This window comes from Alosa sapidissima, chromosome 2 (genome assembly GCF_018492685.1).
Source record: "Alosa sapidissima isolate fAloSap1 chromosome 2, fAloSap1.pri, whole genome shotgun sequence".
Classification (NCBI taxonomy): domain Eukaryota; kingdom Metazoa; phylum Chordata; class Actinopteri; order Clupeiformes; family Clupeidae; genus Alosa; species Alosa sapidissima.
The window spans coordinates 41,901,625-41,917,331 of record NC_055958.1 but is presented as its reverse complement, the minus strand read 5'-3'; the positions used below and the strand labels follow the sequence as shown (position 1 = coordinate 41,917,331).

The 15,707-nt window shown below is 39.6% G+C and overlaps 1 protein-coding gene and 1 non-coding gene across 4 annotated transcripts; one reads left to right on the top strand and one right to left on the bottom strand.

Moving 5' to 3' along the window:
- Positions 1-6,631: 6,631 nt before the first annotated feature.
- On the bottom strand, positions 6,632-10,942 carry LOC121685888. 3 transcript variants are annotated; one of them, XM_042066744.1, is made up of 11 exons: positions 10,688-10,942; positions 9,759-9,853; positions 9,536-9,632; positions 9,316-9,450; positions 9,041-9,186; positions 8,789-8,925; positions 8,612-8,705; positions 8,185-8,520; positions 7,758-7,920; positions 7,539-7,666; positions 6,632-7,195 (listed from the first exon to the last, which is right to left on the bottom strand). In XM_042066744.1, the coding sequence occupies exons 1-11, from the start codon at positions 10,755-10,757 to the stop codon at positions 6,872-6,874; spliced, it is 1,725 nt and encodes a 574-aa protein (XP_041922678.1). In that variant the 5' UTR covers positions 10,758-10,942; the 3' UTR covers positions 6,632-6,871. The 3 variants fall into 3 exon arrangements, with proteins under 3 accessions (XP_041922678.1, XP_041922680.1, XP_041922685.1); XM_042066746.1 differs by having other exon boundaries at positions 9,041-9,180; XM_042066751.1 differs by having other exon boundaries at positions 9,536-9,644; positions 9,759-10,942.
- Positions 10,943-13,394: 2,452 nt separating this feature from the next.
- trnaf-gaa lies at positions 13,395-13,467 on the top strand. Its single transcript has one exon. It is a non-coding gene; the product is annotated as a tRNA-Phe (tRNA).
- Positions 13,468-15,707: the final 2,240 nt, after the last annotated feature.

Genomic DNA, 15,707 nt, shown 5'->3' with positions numbered 1-15,707 from the left:
TACCCCCCGGGAGCGTCGGTAGATACGCCCCCCACATTGCTGATTTGTATGGCGGGGAATATACATTGTTTGTCTATACAGACATTATAGACCACCAAGTTGTAGGTGACTATTATGTACCACTCCTGCGATGTGTAGAAATAACGGGGGAGACCAAAAATATAGTCACAATCGGCTACGACAAACCACACTACGCACGTGTGTCTAAATCACACATTGACGACATTACCATAGAGGTGAAAAGTGATCAAAACCACAACGTGTCATTCAAGTACGGCAAAGTGATTACAAAACTCCATTTCAGACCGGTAAAACAACTTCCAAGAATTTAAAAATGAAAGAATTTAATCCCTACGCGGACCCACATCGTTATGTTACATATTATCAAAACCAGGCGGGTGGCCATATTGACGGGTTCGCTGGGGGCCCTGTCATGTATGGTGGATTCGGCTTGGGATCGCTCCTAAAAGGTCTGTACAGAATGGCTATGCCTCTATTGCGTAGGGGTATTGGAATCGCTAAACCGCATTTAAAAGCGGCAGCTAAAAATATCGTCAGTGATGTGGTGAGCAACGTCATGCAAGCCCACAACAGTCAAGAGGGGTCGGGGGTGTTAGTAATGCAACGTAGACACATGAAACGACCGCCAGGTGTGAGAAGAGGAAGATACACAAAGAAAAACAATGTAAAGGCTAAGAAAAGATCAGTGTCGAAAAGGAAGGCTCAGAGTAAACACCGGGGGAGTAGACCTGCTAAAAAGAGGCGTAAATCCATATTCTAACCATGGCTCTGATACACGGCATGTCGGCGGAGTGTGTCAAATCTGAGTTGGATCTTTTTACAGTGCCTATGACTCAAACGGCTATAGAGAAAAACACCTATGTTGAGATACCTCCCATATCAGCTCTGTCAGACACAGGACCCCTGGAGTTTTTTGTCGCGGGAAATGGTCAAGACTATATTGATTTGAATAATTCGCTATTGTATACAAGGTTAAAAATCACCTTACCCAACGGGGCGGACCTACCAGCGGGGGCGCCTGTGGGTTTGATAAACTACCCTGGCGGCTCAATCTTCTCTCAGGTCGACATAACACTGGGGGATCGGCTCATATCGCAGAGCTCAAACACCTATCCATACCGCTGTATTATAGATTGTCTATTGAATTATGACCGTGAGGCCCTGGAGACCATTTTCTCTGCGGGGCTGTTTTACAAAGATACAGCAGGCCATATGGATGTCGGGGATCCTGGAGGGGCCAACGAAGGTCTCACAAAGAGAGCTGCATTTTCTGAATCGAGTAATGTTGTAGAATTGTTAGCTCCAATCCACAGCGACATATTTTTTCAAGAAAAATTGATGTTAAACGGGATTGATATCAAAATAAGACTAACTAGAGCGAAGGATGAATTCTGTTTAATGCGCAGTGATGCTGTAGCATACAAAATCAACATTCTTTCAGCAAGTCTTTTTGTGAAGAAAGTTTCTGTATCTCCGGCTGTGAGACTGGGTCATGCGCAAGCATTGCAGTCCACCACTGCTAAATACCCTATTGATAGAGTATGTCTAAAAAATTTCTCAATACCCGCTGGTACGCGGGTGGCTAATCAGGAAAACCTATTTCTGGGGGCGTTACCAAAATCCATCATATTAGCAATGGTCGATAATGATGCCCATACTGGTTCATACACAAAAAATCCTTATGCGTTTAAACATTATGATCTGGAATTCCTAGCCGTTTATGTAGATGGACAACAATACCCGTCTAAGCCGCTACAGCCGAAATTTAATGAAGCGTCTGCCGTACGGGAGTTTTACCAATTGGTGTTATCCACAGGAAGACATCTGAAAAACAAAGCACTGGTCATAAATCGTCAGGATTACTTGTCCGGTTACAGTATTTTTGCTTTTAATTTAACGCCTGACGAGGAGTGTGGCCAGCATCTGTCATTAATAAAGTCAGGCAATATCCGTTTGGAAGTTCGGTTCAGACAACCGTTGCCGAATACAATAAATTTGATTGTGTATGCGGTATTTGACAGTATAATTGAGGTGTCTAATCGAAGACAGATTTTGATGGACTACTACTGAAAGATCATGAATACTGTTGAATTATCGACTATTATGGATAATATATCCAAAAATACACATTTTCTAGGGGTATTGGCTTGTGATCAACTACCTAAAACACCCGTGTATCATTTACCAGCCTCTGTGATAATTAATACACATAATTCAGACCAACCTGGTGAACACTGGTTAGCTACGTACATAACTGAAGAAGGTGATGTGTGTTTCTTCGACAGCTTCGGGAACCGTCCAGACAGTGATATATTTCCTCCAAGCATATACGCATTTCTGAAAAACATGGGTAAACGTCTGCTATATTCAAACCAGCAGGTGCAAGACTTTACGTCTATCACATGTGGTCAACATTGTGTTTTCTTTCTGTATCATATGTTGAGAGGGTTAGGCTATGAAGATGTGATGCTTAAATATTCTGAAAATTTAAATAGAAATGATAATATGGTGTCATTAATTGTGAAAAAATTACAAGGTTGTAAATGCATGTGTAATATATTCACATGTGTGCAGCATGCACAGATCAATGATAAGTATCTAAAAAAGTGTTGAAAAGGCTTCATAATAAATAAACATGTCAAATGACATTTCAGAGTTGGGTGTTTTTATTGAAAAACAAAAGGATAGAAATACACACATTATAAGTCATACATGTATCAAAAGTCATACAACCTTATAAAACATTATAAACATAAGAAAAACAAAGCAGAAAAATTACAATTTACAAAATATTACAACATCTGTGAACATTAGACATAAGCAATGCATAGTAATCATTACAAGATTTTCTAAAATTCAAGCCATGCTGTTGCATCTAATTGAGGTGTTGAAAAACCAGGGGATTCTGATACCGCTCTAACTGGTGTATGAGTAGGTGTACTATTTCTTTTCAGTGCTGTGATTGAATCTTTAACTAGTCTATTTGGTATTGTAGAAAGAGGGATGTTTAGCATAGCAATAGCCCTCAGAAATTCATGCCATCCTTGAGGTCGCCTGCGATGGCTCACAGCTTGTGGCCCGGTGATACTTTTTACCAGATCAAACACATGCGTACCTGGAATGGTTGTGCCGTTAAAAACAAAAGACCCAGAATCGTCCCACGATGCTATGCCTTGAGAGTTGTACATCTTTGCTAATATATACTCGGCATTCCTTTTGCTTCTCAGGGGTACATTTTTTAAAACCTCAGAGGCTACCTGATTGTTCTCAAAAGTGGGGGGCGCAGCCTGTACTGCTAAACTCTGTGACACATCATCGGATGATGACTGCAGTGGTAAACTCAGTGTCAGTGTGTTCGTCTCAAGGTCCCCCTGTTTAACCAGGGCCAAATATCTCTGTAATAATGACGTATAATGCAGGGCCTTCTCATGAGGGGTCAGGTGTGTTTTACTCAAAACATTTTTCATAGCTACTTCCAACTCGTTTTCAACAGACTGGCGCAGTGGGGTAGTTACGACATCATTTTTTAAACGGTCCAATTGTCTTTGTGGTATCAGATACATTTTCTCAGCGTACTCCATTACTTCTAACTCTGTCTTGATGTAAACAGACTGGTTATGAACGGCAGAGCAACACTCAAGAGGGGCAGGAGAAATCCACCTTTCTGGTTAATAGTGCGTCTCTTTGTGCGTAGGCCAATTTTCTTGTCAGCCAGTAACTTTATCAAAATCTTATTTTTACGTAGTTTTTTATATTGTATAGCTGTTAAGGGTATAGTACCACGAAGAATATTCACACTACAAAATTTACAGTGTTAAAACAACTCTGTAAGAGTCAATTTTAACACTAGATCAGTGTTTATTTTGTCCCAATCTTGTCAGAGTTAATTTAACACTCTATCGAGTGTAAATAATCCAACTCAGATACAGTGTTGGAACACCTCTGTATAGAGTTAAAATGAACACTTAGAGGTGTTAACTTTCTGTTACACTAGAGTGTAGAGTTAAATTTCAAATCTGTTTCAGTGTTTATTTCACACTAATTTGTGTTGGAACACCTCTATATATAGTTAACAATTAACACCAGGAGGTGTTAACTTCCTGTTACACTAGAGTGCAGAGTTCAATTTCAAATCGGCTTATGGGTTAATTTTACACTAATTAGTGTTATTATTTGCTACTGAATAGTTTGGTACAATACTGATTAATACAACAACATTTTCTGAAAATAATTGTTATTTAGTTATATAAGTTATTTAGCTAAAAAACACCATACACTGAACTCTTGCAGAGATTTTATTGCAAAATCGAATACCAGTACAAAACATTACATTAGCACAGGTGGCAATGGGGGACCAAGTAAATGTTTTCATCAGAATTGTAAGACAATTGCTTGTCAAAAGCTTTGTGGTAAAATAAGTCATCAATGCTTACAATATGAAACGGTCCAGGTCTCTCTTCTATACAAAATGCACTGAAATGGTCATGAAACCCCAAAGTCACAACTTCACAAAGAACAAGATAAGCACAGTTATCTTTCAAAATGATATTGACAATTTTTTTGAACACAGGCATATCAGACTGAACGCCACAGCACACAAATAAACTCAAATGATACTCACTTCCAAAATATTTTACCCAGCTAGTTGTATGGGCATCAAATTGTGAGCTGATATTAAGACACTGACATATAACTTCATATCCCTCCAAATTAGAAACCACTTCAATATGTATTGAAATTAGAAACCACTTCAATATGTATTGGTTCATGCTCAAATCTTTCAAAATTAAATGTTTCCCAGTAAAAGGCCATCTGTGACTGATGTGCCTTCACCATAGTTTTGGTTACATTTTTGAAGTTCTTAACGGAGCGTTTGAAAAAATTATGCTTAGCCTCGAACCTCATACACCAAACATGAAGGAGGGGGCCTATTTTTCTAATACAACGGGGATAGTGAACTAAAAAATGGTGCTTGGGTATGAGTCGTTTGCTTGGGAATACAGTCTTGAAAAGGCTATGGTGCTCTGAAATTAAATGCTTTAGAAAACAAGCCATGCCTTCAGTTACACGAGGGGAGAACACAATATATACAATTTGTAACAGAAGTAAAAATAAGTGCCATACAGAACTTGTACTTTCAAAGAGATCTCCAAATATGAGAGGTGTGTTGCGCAATAAACACCATGCTTGACATGCATTTAGACCAAGATCTTTGCTATCATCCATTTTCAAAGCAGTTGGTCGATTTTTTCTTTCCAGGTATCCATAATTGAAAGCATGAATCCGTTCACACAAATCAGTTAGCGTAATTGTTTTGGTATCAACCAAATGCTGATAAACAAGTTTTAGTTCATACTGGGCCACACCCTCTAGGACATCATGCATGATGTCCACAGCAAAGTTCTCACAAGAATGGTAATAGGTAAGTCTATTAAACAAACAATCTCTCTTCAGACCAAAACTTGACAATAACTGTGGATTTTCCCTTAAACTGCTGCAGTGTTGAGAGTGAAGTTCTTTAGAACGAAACACAATGCCAGGTTGATCTTCAGAAAAGATCCTCTGAAAAGCTTCCTTCTCGGCTAAACAAAAACGACAGCAGTATGTGGCACTGAATGATTCAACGTAGCCCAGTATACTATGAAGTGCAAGGTTGTCTCCAGTGATCTGCACAACACTCCCTCTTAATGGGCTATCAGATACTGGGGTAGGTACACCATCTGTTTCCAGACGTTTCAAATCATCGACTAAAGGTTTCAGAATAGCATCAAAACCATACTTTTTAATGTCATCCGTGTGAAAAAGCAAAAGTAGTTGAATGTTCATTAATACAGAGTTAAATTTAGGAGGAAGATTTCTCAAAATAAAATACATGCAACCAAGTTTGTGGATCCCTTTTTTGGACCCCAAGGGATTAGCTGTTTCGAAATCGTCATAGTATAGCTGAAGCTGTAAAGCACTCTTCTCAAAAGCAAATAATCGGTTACTTTTCACATGTTCACCATCACAAATATCTTCATAAAAGCAATCTTTGTTTTCTTTGATCTGCTGAAAGGCCTTTAGTATTTCTTGGTTACTGAACATAGACTGAATCGTTTTTAGGACTGGGACATATATACACTTATCAGTAACAGGAACCTGACTGTACATCCCAGTTTTTTTGCCACGTCTAACATCAAATCTAACACCTAGGACATATTCTACTGGTTGCACAATTTTCCACTTGTCTGTATAGTATCTTTGTCTTTTAGCTTCTGTATTGAATTTTGTCAATGGATTTTCAATTGAACGGAAACATCTCTCAACTGTCTCACAAAGCTCTGATGGAATATTACTAAGAATGGTCTCCTTTGTTTTTGTTTGTATGTCTTCAACCAATTCCTCAACTGCCTCAACTACTGCCTGAACAGTGCTATGAGCTACCATTTTAGCTTGAAACTGTGCAACTAAAGACCCACACATATCATTCAAGTTAATCTCACCCCCAGAAGAGCCCTGCTTTATCAAACTTCCACTTTCATCCTCATTACATACAGCTAGATCATTGTCAAAGGTGTGCAGAACTCCATCATGACGATCACATCCACTGTCCGACTCAGTTTCACTCTCGTTTCTCCCACCATCTATTTGACAGGAACTGAAAGAAACTTTATTTCCATGAATCTGAACTAAATGCTTTTTAAAGCCAGAGTAAGTTCCGAACACTGATGTGCATCCACCCTCTGCACAATTAAGACGCAAATATTTTCCTGGATATAGGCCATGATGAAACTTTAAATGGCGGCAAATTGAATATGTATTTGAATGTACGTTTTTGCAAACAAAACAAGTAAACATAACTTATGTACTATTACTTCTTCAAATTTAGAAACCTGGCCCTAAGTTCCCTCACTCTTGGCTTTTCTCTGACCATACCAACATCGATGTTGTACACAGCTGTTTGTATGAAAGTGTAAAAACCATCAAGGGCCTCACTATATGACGTTCCAAAAACAAAGTGTGTTTTGAACAGCTCGTCAAATGCTGCTACTGATGTCTGTGCTCTGCATGGAATTGCCTTGCTATCCACGATGATGTAGAACTTCTGTATCTTGTTCTTCTGTTCGCCAATGCAGAGCAGAAAGGGCTGAGACGGTTCGAGATTGGTCAAGAAGATTTGAATGCTTGCACCAACCTGCAAAACCAACACAAAAAAAGGAACTCACTATGCATTAAGATATTCCAACTCAATATTTGCAGTCAATTATCTGTAGTTTTTCTCAATTGTGTTTTTTTTCCTCTCAATCCTTTTCTCCACACTATATTTACTTATTACAGACAAATGTCTCCCTACGCTAGGGTTTGTGTTCAAATTAACAAATTAGGTTCAAATACAAGTTTTGTACAGATTGTGACACAAAAAGATTCAAGAGTTTATTTATGGCAATAAATTACCGTTTTACAAGTTCTGCAACCCTTAGTTGTTCTGAACAGGCAGCCTATTTGCTTAGGAAGAACTGTTAACATTAAGAACTTACCTGCAGATACCTCACCAAGTAGTCCTCTGCTTGGAGGGCACTGATTTTCGCAGACTTCTTGTGGCCCTTAGATGTTGGAGGAATGAGATGCAGCAGCAAGCACAGTGAAGCAATGTCACGGTCCCATCCTAAGCAGTTTAGTGTTGACAAAGTAAGCAGTGTTACAAGTATGAAACAGGAAGTAAAGACTGATAACATTTTCAAATGAGCTCAACCTACCACCATCATTTCCTTGTGCAGAGCTAAGGAGCTCCTCAACATGTAGAGTTGGTACTAGCCCCTTAGCATCTTCAGTGATGTGTGGTCTGAAAAACGTTGGCCATCTGGCTAAGAACTTCCCTGATGCCTCCTCTCCAAAAAGCATCAGAAAGTCCTGCTCAATCTAATATTAAAACAATAGAATGTTAATACATGGTACTCGGCCCTTCTACCCATAGAGTATTTAATACCCACACTTTTACGGAACTAAGCATTAACGTGATGTACTTGATGACATTCTCCCATTTCTTAAGTAATGTACAATATTACCATGAAAGCACAAACATTTATAACATTACAGTGCAAATTGGGCATAGCTGAGCACATCTTAACATTAACCTTAATTTTTAATAGCATGATCATATTTCACAATTAAATGTAAACTCACAAGGCCAGGTATGTCAAGAAATCTTGGGAAGGTGTCCAGAACATCTACTGACTTGTCAGGATCACGGACAAGTTTCTGTCTGTGTTCAAAAGTGGCCTTCATTTTCTCCATAACCAGTGCTTCATCGGAAGAATGATTCATCATAGATATTGCCTCTTCGCAATCTCGATCAGTCAACTGTTGTATGGTAGAAACCGAGTCTCTTGCAGCCTTTGGACCACCATTGCATTGTTCCACTGCTACCCGAGACCTTGAGCCATCAGATAGGCTTCGTTGTACAGTCTTAAGACGCCATGCAATGTACCCAGAGCCTGATGCTGCATCATAAAAGTGTTCCTTTTGGGAATAAAAATATATAAATTAGTCACTTTCAGATTGCTAAATTGACATTTAACAACTGCAATTTAGTTCACAATACCAAACTTACATATCCATGCTTCGACAATGGGTCCTCAAGATATGGGAACAAGGCCACAATGCCTTGGGCATACTTCACTCGAACAGCTTGGGAAGGGATCCGTCTGAAATAATAGTATAAAGTGTTAAAAGTAGGTATTGGGACATCATAAAGGCATTTTGACCATCAAAAACTCTTGAAACATACCCATGCACCTCCACCATGTCAGCAACCAAGATATTCACAAGCTGTCTCCTGGTTCCATCTGACAGTGACTTTGTTTTAGTGTACTCTTGAAAAATCTTCTCCCCCCCTGGCTTTCTTTGAAGAACTTCATTGACCATCTGCACATATAACACATAAACACATACCACAATACACATACAACCAATTACACTCAAACATCAACAATGAACACTCAAGGAAAACAGTAATTTTACATTTATCAAAACTGCTTACATTTTTGACTGCTTCTCTATGACTCTGGTCATCCCTTCTAATTTTCTTGTTTGGAGTCTCACACGGACTGTCATCCAATATAACAGTGGAGGCATCTGAGGGGTATGATGCTTCAGAAGACACTGACATATCCTCTAAATCTAAATCTTGTAAAACAAGAGTTTTATTTAACTTGAATCACCACAATAAGCATATAATGTCAAGAACAATGCATATTTAAAACTTTCATGCAATAGAAAAATATGACATTCCTGCATTACATTACAATTACTTACCATCATTCACATACACCTTGAACAAATCCTCCCCCTTCTCCAACAGTTCAGAAAAGATGTCCGGGTCCACTTCTGTTCCAGAAGAATCTTTGTAAATGACCTCAGCGTCAGGAGGCAGTCCAAATTTTTCTACGACTGCACAGAGCGGCATGTTATCATTAGTACTTCTCAAAGGGTTGCAAAATCAACATGTATTGGTCAGTAATAAAGCATGTTTAACCTGCTTGGTGGAACTGCTGGTAGTCACAGGTCCCATCACTGTTAGTAACCTTGACATATTTCTGCTTTTCTCTGTACTTTACTTTCACAAGCATTCTCTAGAAAAGAAGCTAATTTTAAATGTAACAACAAAGGTATAGTCAAGTTTAGGCTACTAAGATTATAATTAATAATACTACTACTACTACTAATAAGAATAATAATAAATACTTTGTCAATCTTACCCAAGCTAGGAATGACACAAGAAAATCCACAACACTGACAGAGTTGTTATTAGGGTAATTATGACCAAGATAACTGTCAAGATAATTATCCAGTACTGCAAACATAAGAAAATACAGGAGAAATTGACCAGAGCATTCCAAGGAACAATTTAGATCTCAAATTTAGATCACTGCACATTTTATTAAAAAAAACAGAGCTGATGCTGTCTTGCAAAATAGAACATAACTCATGGTTTGTCAATAGCCATATAAAGTTATAGTTCTATCTATACGGCAAACTTGACGATGACGATAAAATCAGAAGGTTCGCTTTGCACCCTTTCACTCGCGTGCACACACATAATCTCTCTCCCTTTCCCTCCCCTTTCCACTGCCACTGCAGTCGACTTACTTCTTCTATCGTAACTGAATGCCAATCTGTTGGCATTTTAGTGCAGGCATGAACTAAAAAAAACCTAATTCGAAAATGTTGCCTTCTATTGGATCATTAATTTGTCTTGGAATGACTGCCCATGTCTACAAGAATTTCGTTAGTCAATCAGATTTAACGTTAGCAACTTCAGACTCCTGAATCTGCCACAGACACTAGCAGCTACAGAATAAAAAACGAAGTTGAGAAAGGCACATATGACTACAAATACACGAGAGGGCTGGATTATTAGTGATCCAATACCTTTTTATCCGACAAAGACCATCGACTACTCACAAATTCGCTAAAATGCAGCCTTATATTACTCCGTTTAACCAAAACTAGCCTGTTGTTAGCTAGCTAGCGATAGCTAACATTTTATCAGTTAGTTCAGTTAGCTGCATCATCGCTAACATACTCCTAGTTAACTAACAATATTCAATCTTCAGTTGTAGGTTAAAAGAAAGAGAAACAATTATTTGGACATATTTGTACAACTATAAAGCAGAGCGTGACTTACCATATACTAGGATTCCATCGAAAAGAAAGATGGCGTCTCTACACCTTGCTGAAATGTGGCTGAAATCCATGAGGTCACGTTAGGAGAGGCGTGGTTTCATAACACTGTAGGAGTTGAGTCCCAAACACTGGCCAATGACACTAACTCTCTTACAAAGTTGACTCCTTAACAGTTAATCTAACTGTTTTCAGTGTAGTTTTAACTCTGTATTTTAACACTTTTGCTTTACACTGGGAAAATAACTCTGAGAATTTTGCTGTGCAGTGTCACCTCGCAGAGAGCTAAGATTAACTCATCTGACGCAGAATGTAAAATGACACGTCTCTGGGGCGGTTTAGCTTTAAGTAAACGCCTCAAAAGAGGCAAATTTCTACCGATTCTCTCAGACATATCGGTGTCTCAGTTTGTTTTCTTCGGCACATAGACAGCCTGATGCTCCAAAAGCAAATCTGTTCTGAGGCGGTACAAATCTGGGGTTTTTGGTTTATAGTCAATCAACAAATATCCGTAGGGTTTCTCAGTGGCATTTTTAAAAGATTCAAGAAAGAATTTTGTGTTACCGGGGTACATCTGTCTCGCTAATACACTGATTTGGTTGTTATCTCTAGGGTTTTTGAAAACAATTAGATAATTAGTGTTCAAACTGATTGTTCTGCTAGATTTCCCCTGAAAGAACAGATTCTGAACCATGTAAATGGCACTAAGATTACGATGATGTACATACTGTGTGAACACCTTCTCTATTTCTGTATTATTGCTGGCATCTTTCATCACATCATCAATAATTAGCAGGTTAGTTTTTGATATGGGTAATAACTCATCATCATCTAGAGCGTTAGGTATTCCTTGAATAAATTTGACATCTCTCAGCTTTAACAATTCGTCATAAAGTGGTTGCCAACAATCATAAATATACACTATATTTTCAATTGCATCACTAATAAGGGTGTCGATATTGGCTATCAACTGTTTTACAAAAAATGTCTTGCCAGAATTAGAAGGCCCGCTTATCACACAAGAAAATGGATGCTGTAGTCTGAAATCGTATACAGGGGCCTCTTTTAAGCCAGTGTTATATTTATCCATGATAGACATATACCCCTTAGTATCCGTATGGCCTAGTTGTGTAGTCGGGTAGTAGCACCCTCTTGTTGTAAACAACCCTGAACCTCTTCTCACCAGTTTTGTTTTTTAGAATGAGATGTTTCTTGTTACGCACAATATTATCAGTTCGAGCCCGTATGTGTCGTGTACTATCTCTGTCAGTCACATAATGATCAACAAGGCCAATGAGGGTGTCCAATCTGATCAGTTTTGAATTCTCTGCATTAAGCGTGACGCCTTTCGCCTTCATACAGGTTTTACCCCGGGCTGTGCGATAGCCATAAGTCTTCGGTCCGGCTGAACAGAATTCTGTGATGTAGTCACCATCATCCAGCTCATTTGTGAGACCCCCTAAATAGGGCCCCAGCGGCGGCTCCCAATCGCCATCCTTTGAGACATAAACCGCACTGTCAGTATCTGTGTACAAAAGGCGCTCACCCAATTTGTCCATAAGCTCGTACAATTTAAGGCGAGCATGAGCGGTGGTGAATGCACCCACAAACACATTTATGTCTGAGGTCTGTACACATGATCTTCACAACAGCTCTGAGAGTAAAGGAACCCTTCGTATGAAAACCTCTTTTTAAGCTTCATGAACGAGGGGGCGCTGATTCCGGAGCGGCTTCTTCACAATGGTTGGCCAGTTCCAGATCATCTTGGCACGTCTGGAAGAGACATGCCTTGACGCCCTGGTATCTTTCCAAACCAGCACTCCATTTGAACAATCTATCAACCTTTTTGAAAACATCACTTAGAACATGCCGGTCTTTCCAAAGATACTCCACTTTAGGTGTATATGCGAATTCATTCAAATCTTTTTCATTATAATATGTAGGTCTTCTGTATGCACTGCTAGACAGGCGAATGAAATCCTGTGGACAGTTAGCATACATGTGGTAAGACTTGACATAGGCTGGACTATTCCATGATGCTGTGTAGCGACTGTCCATAGCAGGCTGTACAATATCCTTCCAAGAGTCCCTAAACATCACCCAATCTGCATCACAAAATGAAATGTGCGCCATGTCGTCTGAAAACGCCAAATCCGGAGATGTCAATGCGTATAGCTTCACACTGCGATCTTCCTTGTCAAAAACATAGCCTCCGATGCGCCCATCGTTCAACAACCATTGGTATTCCACGCCATCATTAGGTTTACTCAGAAAATTAACAAAAGTTTCAGGTCTCCTCCTTTGCGGTGCATAAGTCATTTCAGGATTCGATAGCTTAGCGCTAACAGGGGTGAGTGTAATCCGTCTCTTTGATTTTGCCGATTCAATCATGTCAGCCATGGTAAGTTCTGTTCAAAATCACTGCTAACAATGATAGCTATACATCACCCACAGCTTTTATAATCTCAATCCTAGAGACACGCCGGGGCAAAACACACCCACTACAAAAGGGTTTATAGATAACCAGGCGTCTGCATACAGACGTCACTACTCATAAACAGGTCTTTTACAATGTTATCAGCACTAGTGTACGTAGGTAGTAGGCAGACCCCCGACATGAAAGGGGTCTCAAACAACACACTCAGAGACATGCCCGGACAAAACACCACCCCTACAAAGTAGGATGCATTGCATACCATTGAAGCCCTGCAGCCGAAATAGCTCAGTTGGGAGAGCGTTAGATTGAAAATCTAAAGATCCCTGGTTCGAATCCGGGTTCCGGCAACTCCATTTTCTTTTTTTTTGTATTTAGCCCCATTTACCACTAAACATATACAACTCTTACAAAGTTTATCTGATCCCCCATTATCCACAAAACACACATGGGGGTTTGGGGGCCAATATGGCCGCCCAGGGGTTTGACATCAGGCACATGACTGTCACATGACACTACATCCAATATGGATGCCAAGGGGGCGTGGCATTGTTTGACACCAGACACATGACTGTCACATGACTTTACATCCAATATGGCCGCCCAGGGGTTTGACACCAGTCACATGACTGTCACATGACTCACAAAACAATAACAATAACAAACAACACGTGGCGACAACCACGTGGCTAATTTGCATAAAAAGGAGGCGTGGTTATGACGTGTTAATGTTTTGAAATTACATATTTGAGTGTAAAAATGTCTCACACACTTAATGTGTAAAAAGCATTGATATCAAACATTTGTGTGTGAAATTTACCTGACACAATTTCTGTGTTGAAATGGCTCACACATCGATTGTGTAAAATAACACATTTTCTGTGTAAAATTACCTGACACAATTTCCTGCAACACACCAAACAGGATGTTAAACAGTCTGCAGACTGGACACTGCTGCTGTAGACAGGCTTCACACACACAGGCTGTTTCTCCTGCAAACTGGACACTGCTGCTGTAGACAGGCTTTACACACACAGGCTGTTTCTCCTGCAGACTGGACACTGCTGCTGTAGGCTTCACACACACTGTGACTCCATGACAGGAGAACAGGATCCCTGAGTGTTTCAGCGTAAACAGGAGAACTCCTCTTCAGGCCATTTTCTCTCCTAGTAGCATTTTCTAGCCTGACGAGCCAGACCCACATCAGGTGCGTCTAGATTTCCTGGCTAAGCATTTCCTTGTGTGAAATGGCTGAGGTGAGGTTTCACTTTCCGCGGTGCTGTCGTGCTCGAGGTTCTGAGCCTCTCAATGTCTTTTCTCTCAGTCCTGATATCAACTGCAGATCCAACAGTTATCCATGTGTGTGATATTGTGCAGATCTCTCAACTTGTTAGCTTGCTAATTATGTCCCATAAATATGTAGCCATAAAAGACGCTTCGTGAAGGAGGGATGGCGTGCAAGCAGAGCTGTTGAGCTCTCCGAGTAACATCTGACTGTACACACACACACAGGGGCAGGACTATGTTGCCAGAGTAGCCTAACCTGCCTAACCTGATAATGTACAGTGTTCATATTAGGACAGCTTGTGTCCTATCAGTCAGGGGCAGAGGAATGTATTCAGAGCACAGGAATTTAGTCATCAGATGTGTTGATTTAAAAAGCCTCCTTAGAATTATAGGGTTCTATCTACGTTCTAAGTAGTTCTGAGATATTGAGCTTCAAAGTCTAAGAATTCCATAGAGTTATACTGATAAGTGGAGCAGACCTCTTTAGATATAATGTCCAAAAATGCATACAACTACAAGAATCAAGAATCATAACTGTCACATAATAAGAATATGTCAATAACTCAATTTTGACAAAATAGATTGATAGAACCTTATCATGCTAAGAGGACAAAGAACAATTTTTATAACCTTGCATATAAATGACGTGTTCATACCAGTATTGGTATGGTGTCCTGACAGTAGCATCCTCACTTGGTATGGGAACTGTACAGCCTGTGCCTTACAGAGAGTGGTGCGATCTGCCGAACGTACCATCAGAGCATTTCAGTTGTATTGCCTAAAGCTATTTGAGCAAGGAAGTTGGATACAGAGCCAAGACAAATATAATATTTGTTTTTTGGTATTGCACAGATTCATACACAATAAATTACTTAGTCGAGATGAACAAAAAACAATAAATAATCCTTTCAGGAAGGTTATGACACAAATTGAGTTTTTTTCAATAGGCAGACGTCTACACTCCATTAAGCTTTAGTTTCTGTCTGTCTGCATCAGGGCTCACAACCCCTGACATTTTGTAAAGAACAAAAAAATATTTTGGTAAAATCTTCTCTTAACCAACAAGACCACTAAAATCGTGTCAGTACTCTGTACACTGAAAGCGTGTCGGTACTCTGCGTTCGCGAGCAGGGTCTGCATCCTCTCTCTTCTTTTCACTTTTGAGTAAGAGTAGGCCTACAAGACACAACAATAGGTTTTGACCATACATATTGATGCATATAGTTACTTTACATCAAGATACCATTAGGAACATGACATCAGTATAAAACAATTGTTTCAAATGAAGTTGCACTGCTTTATT